The sequence below is a fragment of the Schistocerca gregaria genome, chromosome X, assembly GCF_023897955.1.
Source record: "Schistocerca gregaria isolate iqSchGreg1 chromosome X, iqSchGreg1.2, whole genome shotgun sequence".
Classification (NCBI taxonomy): domain Eukaryota; kingdom Metazoa; phylum Arthropoda; class Insecta; order Orthoptera; family Acrididae; genus Schistocerca; species Schistocerca gregaria.
In genome coordinates, this window is record NC_064931.1 from 514164808 (window position 1) to 514181673 (window position 16866).

At 37.8% G+C, this 16866-nt stretch overlaps 1 protein-coding gene across 4 annotated transcripts in view; it reads right to left on the reverse strand.

Annotated features, from left to right (window-relative positions):
- The window catches only part of LOC126299520 (uncharacterized), a 181504-nt gene that overhangs the window by 107631 nt on the left and 57007 nt on the right, over positions 1-16866 (reverse strand). For all 4 annotated transcript variants that reach the window (XM_049991489.1, XM_049991490.1, XM_049991487.1 and 1 more), the window contains one exon: positions 5118-10136. In XM_049991489.1, coding sequence (XP_049847446.1) covers positions 5118-10136 — 5019 coding nt within the window. The remainder of the gene's footprint in view (positions 1-5117; positions 10137-16866) is intronic.

The window sequence follows — 16866 nt, forward strand, 5'->3', positions numbered from 1 at the left end:
AAACACTTAAAGTAGTAGAGGAATTTTGCTATTTGGGGAGCAAAATAACTGATGATGGTCGAAGTAGAGAGGATATAAAATGTAGACTGGCAATGGCAAGGAAAGCGTTTCTGAAGAAGAGAAATTTGTTAACATCGAGTATAGATTTAAGTGTCAGGAAGTCATTTCTGAAAGTATTGGTATGGAGTGTAGCCATCTATGGAAATCAAACGTGGATGATAAATAGTTTAGACAAGAAGAGAATAGAAGCTTTCGAAATGTGGTGCTACAGAAGAATGCTGAAGATTAGATGGGTAGATCACATAACTAATGAGGAGGTATTGAACAGAATTGTAGGAAAGAGAAATTTGTGGCACAACTTGACTAGAAGAAGGGATCGGTTGGTAGGGCATATTCTGAGGCAACAAGGGATCACCAATTTATTACTGGAGGGCAGCGTGGAGGGTAAAAATAGTAGAGGGAGACCAAGAGATGAATACATTAAGCAGATTCAGAAGGATGTAGGCTGCAGTAGGTACTGGGAGATGAAGAAGCTTGCACAGGATAGAATAGCATGGCGAGCTGCATCAAACCAGTCTCTGGACCGAAGACCACAACACGCTAATATTTCGTATAAAGAAGAATGTGCCTAACACGGAAATCGGATGCAAATTTAAGATTTAATTGATAATTAATTGCAAAATGCAGAAAGAGTTTATACAGCACTGCTGTATTACAGCATACATTAGTTATTCATGACTGTAAAAGTACACTACTATTACAGGGTGTATACGCGGACAAGGACAAAAAAATTCTGGATTTTTCTGGATTTCCTGCTTAAAAATAAATTTTCTGATGGGTGAAAATACACTTTTTCCGTGTTAAGTGACAGTATACTTTCCCTCGGAACTGTAAAACTTATCAATCCTTTGAATGGTTATGGTTTTATACACCAGCATATAATTTCTCGGCACTATAGAAAATGAAACTCAGGAGGGGGGAAAAACACATTTTTGAAAGATCTTTGATGTGTAGCAACTTGTTCACTGCATATTTTCGTATTACAAAAGTATAAATGCGAATTCCACCAAACACCGCATGTCACTTTCCGAAGCATTGAAATCGAAATTGTGATGCATTTTGTAAGCCAGTCACAGCTCATGTCACGTGATCTCGCCACCCAATGACAGAGCATAGGACACGTGATGATGTTAGCCAACAGCGACATTACTGTTAAGTAGTGAGAACACACTAGTAGGAAAAGTTAATGGTTTAAATTAATATACACAGTGTTGCTACAAGGAAAGGAAAGTTTTCACATATAATATTGGTCTCTAAAAGATTTCTGGAGATGTAAAACCACTAGCTCACCCCGCAATAATATTGCTACCCTACCGCAGCACTAACAACTGCATCTTTACCAGACCAATTCTCTGTAGTACGTGCTCTATGCTACACCCATTATACAAATGTAATGTATTGCGAATACATAGAAAGAAGGATCTTTTATTGTATGATTATATGATAGCGGAGCAAACACTGGTAGCAGGTACTTCTGTAAAATATCTGGGAGTATGCGTGCGGAACAATTTGAAGTGGAATGATCATATAAAATTAATTGTTGGTAAGGCGGGTACCAGGTTGAGATTCATTGGGAGAGTCCTTAGAAAATGTAGTCCATCAACAAAGCAGGTGGCTTACAAAACACTCTTTCGACCTATACTTGAGTATTGCTCATCAGTGTGGGATCCGTACCAGATAGGGTTGACAGAGGAGGTAGAGAAGATCCAAAGAAGAGCGGTGCGTTTTGTCACAGGGTTATTTGGTAACCGTGAAAGCGTTATGGAGATGTTTAACAAACTCAAGTGGCTGACTCTGCATCGTGGTGTAACTTGCTCGCCAGGTTTCAAGAGGGTGCGTTTCTGCATGAGGTATGGAATATATTGCTTCCCCCTACTTATACCTCCTGAGGAGACCACAAATGTAAAATTAGAGTCATTAGAGCGCGCACGGAGGCTTTCAGACAGTCGTTCTTCCCGCGAACCATACGCAACTGGAACAGGAAAGGGAGGTAATGACAGTGGCTTATAAAGTGCCCTCCGCCACACACCGTTGGGTGGCTTGCGGAGTATAAATGTAGATGTAGATGTAGATATATGCTGTGAGAATAAAAGTATTAATAATAAGTGACAGGAGTGCAAGTGATTATCATCGTAAATACCATGTCTGCTCTCCAATGCCTACAGATTAAGAAGCTCCAAGAGAAGCTAAGCTTTCACATGTAATGTTGATCTCTTTTTGCATGTGCTACACTTTAAGATACATGACACAAATGTTATCTTCTGGGCTCGAAATTCTTCTAAATGGCTTGTCCTCAAAGAGTTGATTTTTAAATGAGAGTCAAATGCTCTGTGATTTAAGAAATCAGTTTGCCAGAGAGCACCAGATAACAGGCGTCACCGCTCTTGCGCAGCTATGATGACGTAGGAAGCCCATATGTTCATAAGTGTAACACATTTAAAGATCTCACATTGTGTCATAAAAGAAACAAGACATCAGAGGATACTCCAAGAGCATCAGAATTTTGTGAATCATATTAAAATGCATAATTCAGATTATAGTGCACATTCGCATGTCTAGATTCCCAATGAAGTAGGCCTCGACCTGACATTAAGCTTTTCAGTGTAAGTTTTCTTGGACTACCAGTACTATGTTATCTCGTGTTTGGTTATTTATTATGGCACAATGCCATACGTACTAGAAGATGAAAACGTGCACTTGAAATGGAGCAAACAGTTGAAACTAGCCAGTAGCGTGAAATTAAACACTTCGTTTCAAATAAATTGACTGCCTCATTGGAAAAGATTAATAAAAGCCAAATCTCTTTAGCAAACCGACAAAAGTAACTTCGTTGTTCTGCAACACGATTCATGCTTGGCTGTCAGAAAAGTGGAAATAAAATAGGATCTGAAACTAATAACATTTTAACCCTCTGTAATTATGTGAAGGTATTTTAATTCACTTGATAGATGCCAGCCACAGAAATCCGTTTTGTTTTCATTTGACATGAGAGCAGTAAATGAAGAGGCAACAGCAAAATCACTAAACAAACACGGGTCACTTGTAGAGCACCCACCTCCCCACTACAACACAGACTGCTCTGCACATCTACCCTGGATCTACCATATTTCCAACCCCCCCCCCCTCCCCTCCCGAGGGTTTGAGACTGAATGCCAAAAATTTTAAAAATCGACTTTTCAAAAAATGTTCATTTTGTAGAGCACAGAGCACATCTTTCTGAACAGTTTGCCAAAATGTAGTGCCACGCCTCTTCACACAGATTCTTCTATCACATGTCACTGTATTTCGCTCTGTGGAATTCAAACTTGTAATGGATGTCATCAAACTATATTCATGAAAGGGAGAATTAAAATGACCTGTAGTGCCTCTCCTGCTCCCAGTTGGGCTGCCCCTCTTTTTTTTATTATTATTATTATTATTAAAAGAATTACAAATTTGCAGCAGTTGTAACACACACCAAATAAACGAGACTGTTTGGCACAAATGGTCATTTTATAGCATGACACAATGTAATTCACGAAGTATCAATTTCACATGCCTATTAAGCCTACTAATAGCAAAAAGCTTTATGTTAGGAAATAGTTTCACATTTCATTCATACACTCCAGTTTCTCAAGCATGAGATCGAAAAGTAGTAGTACAAAATTTTTGTGTACATTTGGAATTGTCATATTCTTAAATAATTTGTGTGATGTTCCTGTTTCTTCTCCTTCCTCATTCCAACTAACAATCTTGTCATCAATAATTCTGTAGATATTCCTGCCAGTGTTAAGACTCATTCTCTGGTTAGCTTCACTAACCCTGCCACAATCACCTATTTAGTTATCGCGCGTTTATTCTCTGGTTAGGCGTTATTACGTGTCTGTATAACACGTTTCCTGCGCACCTCCCATAATTGAACTTAAGCGGCTGCTAGCTGGGGACTTTACACTAGTAAGTGTAACAATCTGGTCAAAACTTTTCTGTCAAAATTTCATTGTCTTGGATACACCAAGAAGATAATATGAAATCTTTCTTATCTGTTATTCCTGTTTGTCATTTATTCGCACTCTGGTAGTCTGAAACTATCAATTTCACTAGTAATTATAACAAAGCTGATCATTCACAAATGCCGTCACAACCACATAAACAGTGATTGGCACTCACCTGTTTGGCTTTATTCCGCTCAGCTCATATAGCCCCGTCCCCTTTTGTCTGCAGGAAAGTTTATTTTTAGATGCGACCGAGATTCTTCTGGCAGAGACATCACATACACTATACATGCATTCAAAAATCGACTTACGATTCATTCAGAAATCAGCTTGCAGTATGTTCAAAAATGTTAAGAAATCAAGAGTGATGCACTTCAAAATCATATAAACAATCGATAGACCAACATGCGCTGGATGCTAGACGCTTTGTGAAACAAGTTTTTTTCCCCCCTCAAGAATATGAATTTGTTGGAACCATTGTATAGTGCAAAAAAATGCATTGAATAAACGTTTTTGAACAGGGGGAAAGTGGCAAAAAATGAAATGTAAGGCAAATAAATGCGCGAATAATATGCATGTACATACAACACTAAACAAATTTAATGTTAGAGAAACAATGCAGAAATGCACAGAAATGCAGCACTATTTATCTATTTCTGTAAAGTCTGGTGTTCCGTTGTACAATATACAGTAAATGAATATCTACTGTGCAGGAGTGAAGGTACATAAATATGTGCACAATTACAAATTTATACTTCATGATAGCTGCCAAATTTCATGTAGCCTAATGTGTTTTGTGTAATCTGGAAACTTGTCCAATTCAGAAAATTGTTTCAGTCCCATGTACTTCCACTTTAAGTAATTTTACTGTACCAGTTGTGCACTTAAACTGATCTCTCAGATTTGTGAATAGTAAAGTTCAAATATTTCATACACTGACTTAAAACTTTCACCTGCAACTAACATTCTTCTCCTATATCAACAGCCTCACACCTCACTACATACTTTAAAAGATCAAAATGCGCAAAATTTTAATGACAGAAATTCTACAAATGAACAAAATTAATGTATATTAATGACACTTACCACATACTGTTGTATAAGATGACTTCCCAAATAGCTCATGAAGTTGTGACACAAATTCTTCCCCAAGTTTTATGTCAACAAAAGCTTCACTGTCAGAAATTCCTGTTGCCTCATCACCGTTTGTAGAAGAAATGTCACTATTCTGATTATTATGCTCAACAATAGCATCAGTAACCGCATTCTCTGGGTATAACATGGCACCTGAAGCAGTCGGTTCCACAATATTCTGTTTGGCTGAGGATCCAATTACTCCATGGGAAGCTGAGACCTCATCACAATCCTCAATCTGCAAGATGGTGTCATTGTTTTTATTGGAACTAGTAGTTACCTCACCCATGTCTAATAATTCCCCGTGCCTCATTTTCCTAATTCTCAGTGTGTGTTCTGAATAACAGTTCTTATTTAGCACTATATTTTGTTCAATATGCTCTTTCAGCTCTTTTGCTGTAGGTGAAATATTTTTATCTTTTCGAATGGTTCTGCTGGGAGAGAGCCGTGTCGGTGTAGCATTTGTCTTATCAGTTTCTTTTTCATACTGCCAACTTTTTAATTCAGATGGCTGCCAACATTCTTCAGATGTGTGCCTAGCATCTGAGTATGAAGACTGTTGATCAGTTTTTTCTGTTACCACTGATGGCGAAACACCAATTTGAAGGTCGTTTTCAGATTTATCTGAAATCTTAAGAGTACATGGCTCCAAAGCCATCTCTATCCCAGGGGACTCTTCTACTCCCTTATAATCTAGCTCCAATAGCACATCAACAGTCCAGTTTATATCCCTATTGCATTTCTGAAATATCTCTTGTAAGTGAGGTATGGGGACGGCAGGAAAAGCTCTAAGTAGTTCTTTAAATTCAGTTTCCGAGAACTTTGTAAAATTTTCTTCATGTTCTGTCATGGAACTTTTGTCAAATACTGACTTCCCACTTTGGCGCACATGGGAAGACATTGCTGGCTGCACTACAGCACTGCCTTTGTCTGTGATGGGTGCAGAACAACTTCCAACTATTATTTTGACATCACTGGGAATCTCTTTACTGCTGTTAACTTGCTGCAACAGTAAAAAATCTGAGTAATGTGTATTTGTTACACAATCTGTATATATTGAATCTTTGACCAATGTCTTTCCATCAGTTACTTCAAAAGTTCCTGGAAAAGTTTTACACTGATGCAATAATGTTTCAGGTGTTAAATTCTGCTCTGATTTCCAAGCTGTGGGCTCTATAGAAGAACAATATTTAGACCAGTTAGACCTGTCATTTACAGCATAATTACCTGCAGCAGATAATGATCTCGGAGGTCGCATATCTCTTATTTTATGTGCAGTATCTGAAATTTCAGATGGTGACTGCCTCTGAGATACACTGGAAGCAGATTTGCGTGACCGAGAAAAGCATCCTAAAGACCTCTGTGGTTGAGGTACAAATTTTCCTTGCGAATCTTTTGAGGACACATTTGATTGATCCTCTCTGCTCCTTACATCTGTGGACATATTATTGTTTTTCTTCCTATTTTCCCATGAAGATAAGGGATCTTCTACAGTGTCCCACTGATCTAGTTCTTGTACTGGACGTGTAGCATTTTGTGACAAGTTATGTAGACTTTCCTTAAGAAAATCTTTCACAGGTAGTTTCTTACGACTAATACGAGGTGGTTTCGGAAGACAGATGTCTTCCTCAATGCGTACGTTGACACTTGGTTTCGGGTCCTCACCACCCCAAACATTCCCATGTTCTAAATCCCACAATACATAGTTATTCTCAGCATTTGCTGTTGTTTGATCATTTACTGCAGTGGGCTCAGTGTGCTGAACAGCACTTGCCAATTTTTCTCCACGCTTCCATATTTTGTAGTTACCATTACTTGATTTCTTAGCTGAGTCCTCATTCTTATCATTAATTTCTAGTCTGCTCACACTTTCAGAGAAGTTTTGTTTAGACTTTTCTGTAACCACAAATTCGTTACTTGTATCAGAACTCTGATGGGCAGGAAATGTAGTATCTAATGAAGACCTGTTACAGTCATCTCCAATAACATGTTCTGTTTTTTCAAATTCAGTTTTTACACAGTTTCTACCATCCAAACTTTGCAGCTCTGCAGTTTCCTCATGATCCATGGCTTCCATTAGTCTGTTAACTTGTCTATCAAAATTAAAATTCAGTTGAATGTTATCATTCTCCAGAGTTTTTGATGATTCATTGTCAGTATTCTCTTCATTTACATGACTGGGAAGTGTGTTACTGAGAGTACAATTTTTTTCATTCCGTACCCAGGGTGGTCGTTCCGACAGCCATTTATGAATATTGTGTGGTTTTTGAAATATAAATTCGCTGTCCTTCACAAGTACATATTCATCTGGTGAGGCACTACATTCTCGTCCAATTTCTTCATTTAAAAGATCATCAACAACTTTTCTTGTGTCTAGGCCAGGGTTACTCAAGTCTTCAGTCACTGCAGCTGCTCTTTCTACTTGCTGATTATCCACATTCTCCTCAGTGCCTTCCAAATGAGCAACTACAGGTTTCAAAGACCTAAGTCCATCTACTGTATATGTTCCAGGTGAAGCTGAGTCTTTATTATTTTCATGTACAATGGATTCACCCTTTTGCAATAGGCTGCTTTTAGTTTCCCCTACAGCCTTTGAAAATACATTTGTTTTCTCACCAACAACATTGGAAAATATTGTACAGTTAGAATCATATGATGTACCACATGATACGATATCTGAGATTTTTGACAGATTTAGAATGTTATCACCATCCATCATCAGTTTTTCTTCTGAAAGTGATTTTCGTATTTTGCGTTTCAACCTATTCCTTTTACGTTTTTTACGTCTGTGCTTTGGCATTCTTGTAGTGACAACATGAGGCTGAATTAGTTCAGAGGCATCCAGCTGCAAATGGTACATACCAAGAAGACCGGCTACTGTAATAGATCTGTCAAAGCGACGCATCATATCTGCCACTCGCTGGATAGGGACACCGTGTGTATTTCTCCTTGCACATTCTGCAACAAAGTAGCGCCAGTATGTATTAGGCTCAAGAAATTCAATGCGGTACCCATGACGAACGGCAATGGTCGCATAGGGTCGCATTTCGGATGCCTCCAGGTTGGTATTATCCACAATAATAGGAGTGATGCCTTTCACAGCATCTGCCAAAACTTTCTTTACATTCCACGTGTGTGCTTCATGCAAAAATTTGGGATTAAATTTGTATCGACCTTTACCACACACTGTAAAAAAATTATCAGTAGAATGGATGAACCTATGAGGTTCCTCTCCCATTGTGGAACGTACTAGATGCCTAGCTAGAGTTGATTTACCACTACCTGGGAGGCCACGCATTAATATCATAATTTTCTTGCCATCAATGATGATGTTCGCCAGTCTGTCCACTTTACTACACCGAGTGTGTTTCCTAATACCATTATGTTCTCGCACGTCTTTAGAGGAGTTGCTACTGCTTAATGATGCAATAGAGGATTCTGTCACATCACTGGAACTCTGGTCAGCCACACGATCCATCACTTTTCTGGAGCACAGTGCTTCACCATGATCTTCGTCTACTGGTACGGTGTGACATACTGCTGCAGTGTCTGTAGAATAACTTTGTTCAGTGTGCCGGAGCCAACCAGACACCTTATCTTCAGCATCCTTGTCTTCAACGCTAACATCATTTGTTTCAGCAGCTAACAATGGTGACCAAACATGATCTGAGGTCTTTCCCTGAATGACATCAATATTTTCCAGGTCAAATGTATGCTTACTGTGTGTATTTTTTTGTGTGAAAGGTAAAGTCACAAATTCACCTAATAAACCATCCTGATTAACAACCTTATTGTCATTACGTATACTGTCCTGTCCACAAGTAATTCTGGTGTCACACGCTACAGTTACTGGTGGTACAGTAACAGCAATTCCATCAACATAACCACTGGACAGCAGTACAGAGCCTGACAGTGGGCTTGAAGAAATCCTGGTAGAACATGATGCCTGATCATTATAGTCACCCTTGTTCAATACACTAACTTCAAATGGTGCACTGGTGACCTCTTTTGCATTTGTATGCACTTCTCCTCCACTAACTGAAGACATTTCACCAATGTTGGAGAGACAGTAAGAATCTTCCCGGTTTTTAAACACATCAGTAACCTCAAGCTGTCTGCAGTTGTTTACTGAATTCTCACTTTCAGTACTTTTATTTAATGGTGTCTCTCCCTCTCTAACATATTCTGCACAATTTGCTGCCTGGTACCCACAGTCACCATTACCACATTCAACCTGACAAACATTTTTGGAAGAGCAGTTTTCCTTTTGTAGACTTTCCTCGGAGAGGCAGGATGAAGTGGATAAATTCCTGTTTTGGACGTCAGCCTCAAGCTCACACATCACATAATTATCTAGATCGCTGTTGTTACTTTCTTCTCCTGGGAGCAACTGTTCAAACTTACAAAATGCACACTTCCATTGTTCATCTTTAGGTGTATGTTCACATCCCACCATTATCTGAGGAGAACAATTCATGAAGTTTGGTTTTTCATGTTTTATGTTTATTTTAGGATCTGTTCCTGATTTAATTCCATTGTCTACACTTCCACATGCATCTGTTTCAATCTTTATTTGAGAATAAGTATCAGTGCTGTCTGGTGAATTAGTTTTCATACTTATTGTAGAATATGCTCTGGTTGCCATTTCCACATCTATACTTGCACAAGTAAATCCTTTAACTGCAGATTTATCCCCGTTACCAGTTTTCATTTCAGGAGAGACAAATTCCTCTGTTTGTATGTTTGTTTCTGCGTCAGTTCTTGGACTTGTTTCTCCAGGCGTATGCTGCTGGGCCTCCTGTGTGTTTCCATTACTTGCAAATCCATTTTTACTGCTGGGCTTTATTTCTTCATTGTGGCTGCTGGATACTGGTGATTCACTTTTGTTGTGTAGTAAAGGATCCATTCCCAATTCCACTCCTTCTGACTGATTCCCAGCCAACATTTTCAGTGCTTTAGTTGATCTCCATTCTAAAGGGGAAAAACAGTGCCATTAGTACAGAATCCATGCAATTAAACAAATGTTTACAATTGTATTACACCACAGATGGTACTAAATATTATGTGCAGATCATAAATACAGCGTATTCTCTTCCAAATAACTGATATCAATTTAGATGATTCAACATCACTCAACCTGCATCTTCAGACCAGCTTTCCAAAATATAGCACACAAATCCATGGATACTTACCAACAAATGGCATATGCACCACATATCTCGCCACTAATCTCGCTTATTTCTGTGGCATGTTGTGTAGCCTGTTCGTAAGTTGTGCACGTTCGAATTCTTGGCAGAAATATATGTTTTCATGGCCCTTAAAAAGATCATCTTGTCTGTTTCTTACTTTCCCATACACCACAAAAACTTCAAAGTTTGTGCTTAATGTATGAATAAAATTATATTGGCTCGACAAGTCTTCCACAAGAAGTAAGTATTTTCAAGTATCAGCATTCTAGCATAACAATCTCTCAGACCTCAAAGCAGGTGTACAAAAACTACCAAATTTGTTACTGAGATTGCTACTCTTTACAATAAATGAATGAGAATAGTTCTTCTTGCTATTGCAAGTACTTGTAAAGTAAAGAAGTGAAGCCACAATAAAATAGTGTTCTTTATGTTGACTAATCTATAGCAGCATCGCAGGAGAACTTGAGGAAACTTACTTTTGATTCACACTCATACTTCTTTGCCACAGGTGCAATATAACCACTTTCCTTATACATTTTCAAGCATCTGATTTTCATGAAGAATTAAATGGCCAGAATCTGCTATTAAATAGAATATCACATACATATTCCACAAATACAACAAGCAAGAGTTAATGTATATTAAAGCCCTTCTTAACAAATGAGTAGTTGCCACAGATGACACTCAAAATCTAGGGGGAGGAAACACATTTTCCTGCTTTTGCTACAACTTGCCTTTGTATGCTCTCTAAGTACTGTATCTACATATGACTCAAATATTATGGCCTCTTCTCCTCAGTTGCGCACTCCAACTGCAAATCTTTCTAACAGAAGCTCTCATGAGAAATCTTAAAGACTGCCACCAATGCAATTCAAAGAGCATCCTGAAGTTTCCACAAAATCCTTATTGAAAAAGATGACAATTGATTTTTTAGAAATGCTCCTGTTTCATCTCTTTGGCTGATAGCAACTGAATTCCCTTACAACAGTTGCACATCACAAAAACTTGTTACAATATATTAGATCCTGGGCGGCTATTGTATGTCTTTTCAGGACTACAATGGATTGAAAACTTAGTGATTCTTAAAAGTTTTTAACTAATGCTAAAGTAAAATCTAAACTTAATTAAGGGCTGTAATAATACTACTGTGCTTGTTTTCACTGTCTGAAAGCAATGAGTGAAGACTGCTATACTTTTACCAACATAAATTACAGATTCAATGGCATGTCTGAGGGCCATTACAATATGTCCATAATTCTGTGGTTGGGCCTATTTGAGAAATCTCAGCTGGCCTTGCTTAGAAAGGCAGTGTACCATCAGTCAAAAGGGCACCCCAAGAGGAAGAATAACTAGTCATGAACTTGAAGTCTTAGCGATTGTTAAAGCCTTAAGGATATTCCGGGTGTATTAGCTAGGAATACATTTTAAAATTGTAATCGACTGCAGTGTATTCCAAAGAAGGGCTTGTCATCAAGAATATCAAGATGGGCTGTAGTCTTGGAAGAGTATTCCTACATTAGTGAACACCAGTCTCCTTCTAGAATGAAAAATGTAGATGCCTTAAGTCATTGTGTGAATTTACTGTTTGGTTTCACAGATAGTTTAATAGGTAGGATCAGGAATGCCCAAGAGAATGATGATGATTTAGCAGCAATCAAGAGCATTCTCAAAGAATGACCTTATGAAAACTTTTTAATGAGAGATGGAATTCAACTTGGCATAACATATATTTGTATTATTGTCAATGCTATGAAAAGTAAACATTACATCAGACGTTTTTGACAGGCACAATTTAATTACAGCTAATCTGACCTACTATTTGAAGACATAGACGAGTTCCACCACCAACAGTGACGCCTGACATTTTAACTATGATGCTGTGAGAATTTAAATAGTGAAACAGGTAATTATTACTTAATTGTAACAAAGTAAAATTATTATTTAACACAGCTAAACAAGCACAACTCTACAGATATTTAAAATCGTTCAGTGCACAAAATATACTGATGTTTATAAGAATTGCAGCAGCTGGAAAACATAATACATCAAATGTGAGGAGCAACTTGGCAGATTCAGATTTCACGGTGATTACACCAACATTACTGTAGAAAAAATTTTCCTAATTTTCATGAAAAATTTCTAGTTAGAAATAATTGTATTGAACTGTCAAAAAAAAAAACTCAATCAACAAACTTGGGTTTTTTCTCTGTGAATATTGTTGCTTCATAAACATACAAAACTACTGCCCAACATCAGCTTCCCTGGTGCGTCACCAGTCTTGTCAGCAGGGAAACCCTTAAATCTCCTATCTCAATCCCACATTTGATCATCCTGGCAATCGTCCACCTCATGATGAGTAGACACTTGACCACAGTTGCATGAATACAGCAAATGATGATTTAGTCCTGGGACCCCTCAAGGTTATCAACTACTCAGCATGCATCAAAGGTATAATTAGTTTTAACTTTTGTAACTCAATAGGGACCTAAATTCTTGGCCTTTAGCTTTAGTGTTGGTTTAATTCATGTTTAACTTATTGCAACCAGGTTACCAACTTTGTTCTTTGAAGCCTTCTTCAGATGTCAACTTTCTTCTTGCACCTAGCTGATCTGTACCTTAGCTTCTATTTTCAATTTACTGTGTCTCTCTTCAAATGAATTAATACTGTCTTCTAATAATAATTTTGCGACATGAAGATCAGTCTGTGTGTGCATCTTAACTCTTATCAAAAGTCTAGATAGTGTTTTCCCAATACTTCTGTTGTATGCTGAATTCATAGAACATTGAACTGATGGTATCACCTTGTACCATTCATTAGCACTATCAATATTAAACTTAGCAATGATTTTAGCCAAAGTAGAATTGATCCTTTCAATCTTCCACTGGCTCTAGAGAGCCCTGTTGCTATTAAAATATGTTCAATTCTTTCAGTAATGCAGTACTCCTTGGATTCTTGAGAAGTCAAGCAAGTCCCTCTATCAGTAATTTACTTGGGTTGGATTTCCAAAATTAGTTTTCTGTACTAATTGCTTCTGTTGATTTTGCAGTCTCAGTAGGATACAGCCAGGTAAACTTGGTAAATGTGTCAATAACACTTAGAATGTGGTTATATCCTTTGTGTGTTGATTGAAGAGATCCAATATGATACATGTGATAAGTATATAATGGGTCACTTTATCTGAATGAAGGATGAATGAATACTTTCATCTTTCCTGATTTCTTATTCACAATTAAACTTTTTAAACAATTTGATATCACTCTTTTCACCTTGCCAGTCAAATGTGGTATACAATAATATTGTTTTACTTCCTCCTCAGTTGAGTTAACTGCATAATGACCTCCCTCATACACAATCTTCATGATTTCACGGTGCATAGTGTGTGGAACCACCAAAGTATCTCTTCTGTCATAGAACTTGGAAAGAATTCCATCTCTCATTAAAAAGTTTTCATAAGGTCATTCTTTGAGAATGCTCTTGATTGCTGCTAAATCATCATCATTCTCTTGGGCATTCCTGATCCTACCTATTAAACTATCTGTGAAACCAAACAGTAAATTCACACAATGACTTAAGGCATCTACATTTTTCATTCTAGAAGGAGACTGGTGTTCACTAATGTAGGAATACTCTTCCAAGAATACAGCCCATCTTGATACTCTTGATGACAAGCCCTTCTTTGGAATACACTGCAGTCGATTACAATTTTAAAATGTATTCCTGGCTAATACACCCGGAATATCCTTAAGGCTTTAACAATCGCTAAGACTTCAAGTTCATGACTACTTATTCTTCCTCTTGGGGTGCCCTTTTGACTAACATAAAAGGCTGGATGGAACATGTTATCACCAGGAGATTTCTGTAAAAACGCAGCTGCAAAACCTTCTTTTCTTGTGTCCATGTGTAGTTCAGTTTCATGTTTTGGACTGTAATATTTTTTTTTAACTGGATCACTAGGCTCTCGCTAATGCGGCCCTCAGTAGTCCACCCTCTCAGCCTCTAGGTGTTCAGGCAGGAATAATGACGCATGCACTAATGAGTTCTCATGTGCAACAATGTTGTTAGTTAAATACAATGTTAAACAGTACTATACATGTTTGAAATTGTCACTTTGTTTCTGTTCAGTATCAAGGCTTTTAAAAGGAAGACCTTATGTTACAAATCAAATAGACACTCGAAATTAGAGACAAGGTGAACTCAGGTTCATCATAGGAAGCCATTGCTGCTGAGTACAATGTTGGAGGAGCAACAATTTACCATCAAACTTTAGAAGACGAAAAGATAATCAAAAGCGTGCAGAAAAGTTACGATTAAAGTGATGAAGAAGAGGGCACAGGGGGAAATAAGGTGAAGATACGTCACACTGCTGGTGCTGAAATTGCAGACATCTAGGTGGAGTGCACTATGCAACATACAGTACCGATTTAATGCTTGTAAAGTCATTTTGTGATAAAGTATATGGCCATCACGTATCATCATTGTGACAACTAAAAATCTGGGGCATGTTTGATAGTGAGGGATACTACTGTATAAGTATAAATAAGTATAAGCTCAAGAATATAGTTTTCTATGAGAATGAATGCGTCTTTGGATTTAATAAAGTATTGCGCCTATTTTACACTAAATTTAAAACACTCTCAACAATCCGGCATCCATATGTACAAGGAATGGACGAATTAGCGATAGAGTCTAGTGTACTTATTTTTCCTTTTGAGGTACCCTTTTGAACTGAAACTGCCCTGAGTGTCTCACAAACTAGGTCTGTTTTCGTCTTTCTTCTTCAACATAAAAAAAAAAAAAACTTTCTTGAGGTCTAGTGGGGAAAACACACCGGCTTCTTATAGTGTATCTAAAAGATTTTTTATAATGGGCAGTGGATAAAGATCTTTCACTGTGATCTTGTTTAATTTTCTGTAGTCTATACAGACCCAATAATTCCTATTTTCCTTTTTTACAACTACAGCCTGGCTAGCATATCCAGATGAACTGGGTTCTATTATTCCTGGACTTGGTTGTCAACAATTTCTTTCCCTCCTGGTGACAATCTTCTGGGTGTACTATACAGGGTGGGGTGGTTAAAACTGATTAGGGAAATATGAGTGAAAGTACACATCAGTTTACAAAAAGGGGTTTTAATAACAATTGCTTGTCTCAAAGGGGGATATAGAATGACACTACACTCTACCATCCTGCTCCACCCCTAGCAGCTGGTAGGGGAGTCAATTCTGAAATCTTCGATAGGAACCCCCAATTTTTATTGCTGATTTGGATTCTCCAGGAAAAAAATGTGCAACTTTTGTATGGAACAATTTTACTGTTGCATGATGATGGTGCTGTAATTGACACAAATCAAAATAGGTTACAATACATTGAAATGTGATAGTATCTCAAGAAACTGCAACAAATTAGGATCCCAGGAAGGAGGAAGGGCAGTATTCTTACATTCTGTAATATGACACCGTGTTTTAGAGCAAACCAATGTGGTTCTCCAGACCATAACACATTAAAGTGTCCATATTACTGGGTGGTGAAGTGGAAAGTGGATGGAACAAGTCAATCGTTTGTTTATCAATGCACTAACAACTACATTTAGCATTACCAAGGAACAACAATGTGGACATAGTAGTATTTTGTTCCTTTCGGGATATTTTTTTTTATATATGAGTCCCCTTGCCTCTCACAATCAGGGCACTTGTTTTAGATGAATCCCCTTGCTTCTCACCACCGATGTGCTTATCTTAGGTGAGTCCCCTTGCCTCTCACAAATCTTCATGTTTTACTGAAGCATATGTTCACAATGGTGACCGCTTATTGCAATACACAATGAAACCCTATTTCTGAAAGACAATGCTACATCTCTTAGTGTCTCTTCGATAATGTTAATACATTCAGCAATAATTCACTGCTTCATATTGCATTGGTTGTAGGTACGTCCATGTAACATTTGTCTTTTAATTTTCCCCACAGGAAAAAAATTGGGAGGCATCAAATCGGGTGAATGCATAGGTCACTCATGAGGACCACCTCATCCAATCCATCAATCAGAATATCGATGATTTAGAACTTTATGATATATCCATGAATAATGTGCTGGATAGCCATTGTGTTGAAATCACATATCCATTCTTGTTTAAAGTGGGACATCTTCCAGTAGTATTGGCAAAATATCTAAAAAGTCACTAGACATTTGACCATTCACATTACTTTCTATGAAGTATGAGCCAATTATCCAGGTACCCAACATACTGCACCAAACATTGGGACTCCAGGGGCTCTGAAGTATATTTAAATAGTTGTTAGTACTCTTCTTAACAGCTTTGGCATTCACAGTCATCTTTTGATTATTTTTTCTCCTTCATGCATTCATATGAGACATGGCCAAACTTTTTGTAGTTGAAGCATCTCTTTCCCTTGCTCTTGTGGTTGCAATCACTTGATTTGTGACCAATTGCAGCACAACTGAAACACTCTTGGTTTCGATTCAAAGCTGTGCTTTTAGTATTTCTGTTACCCA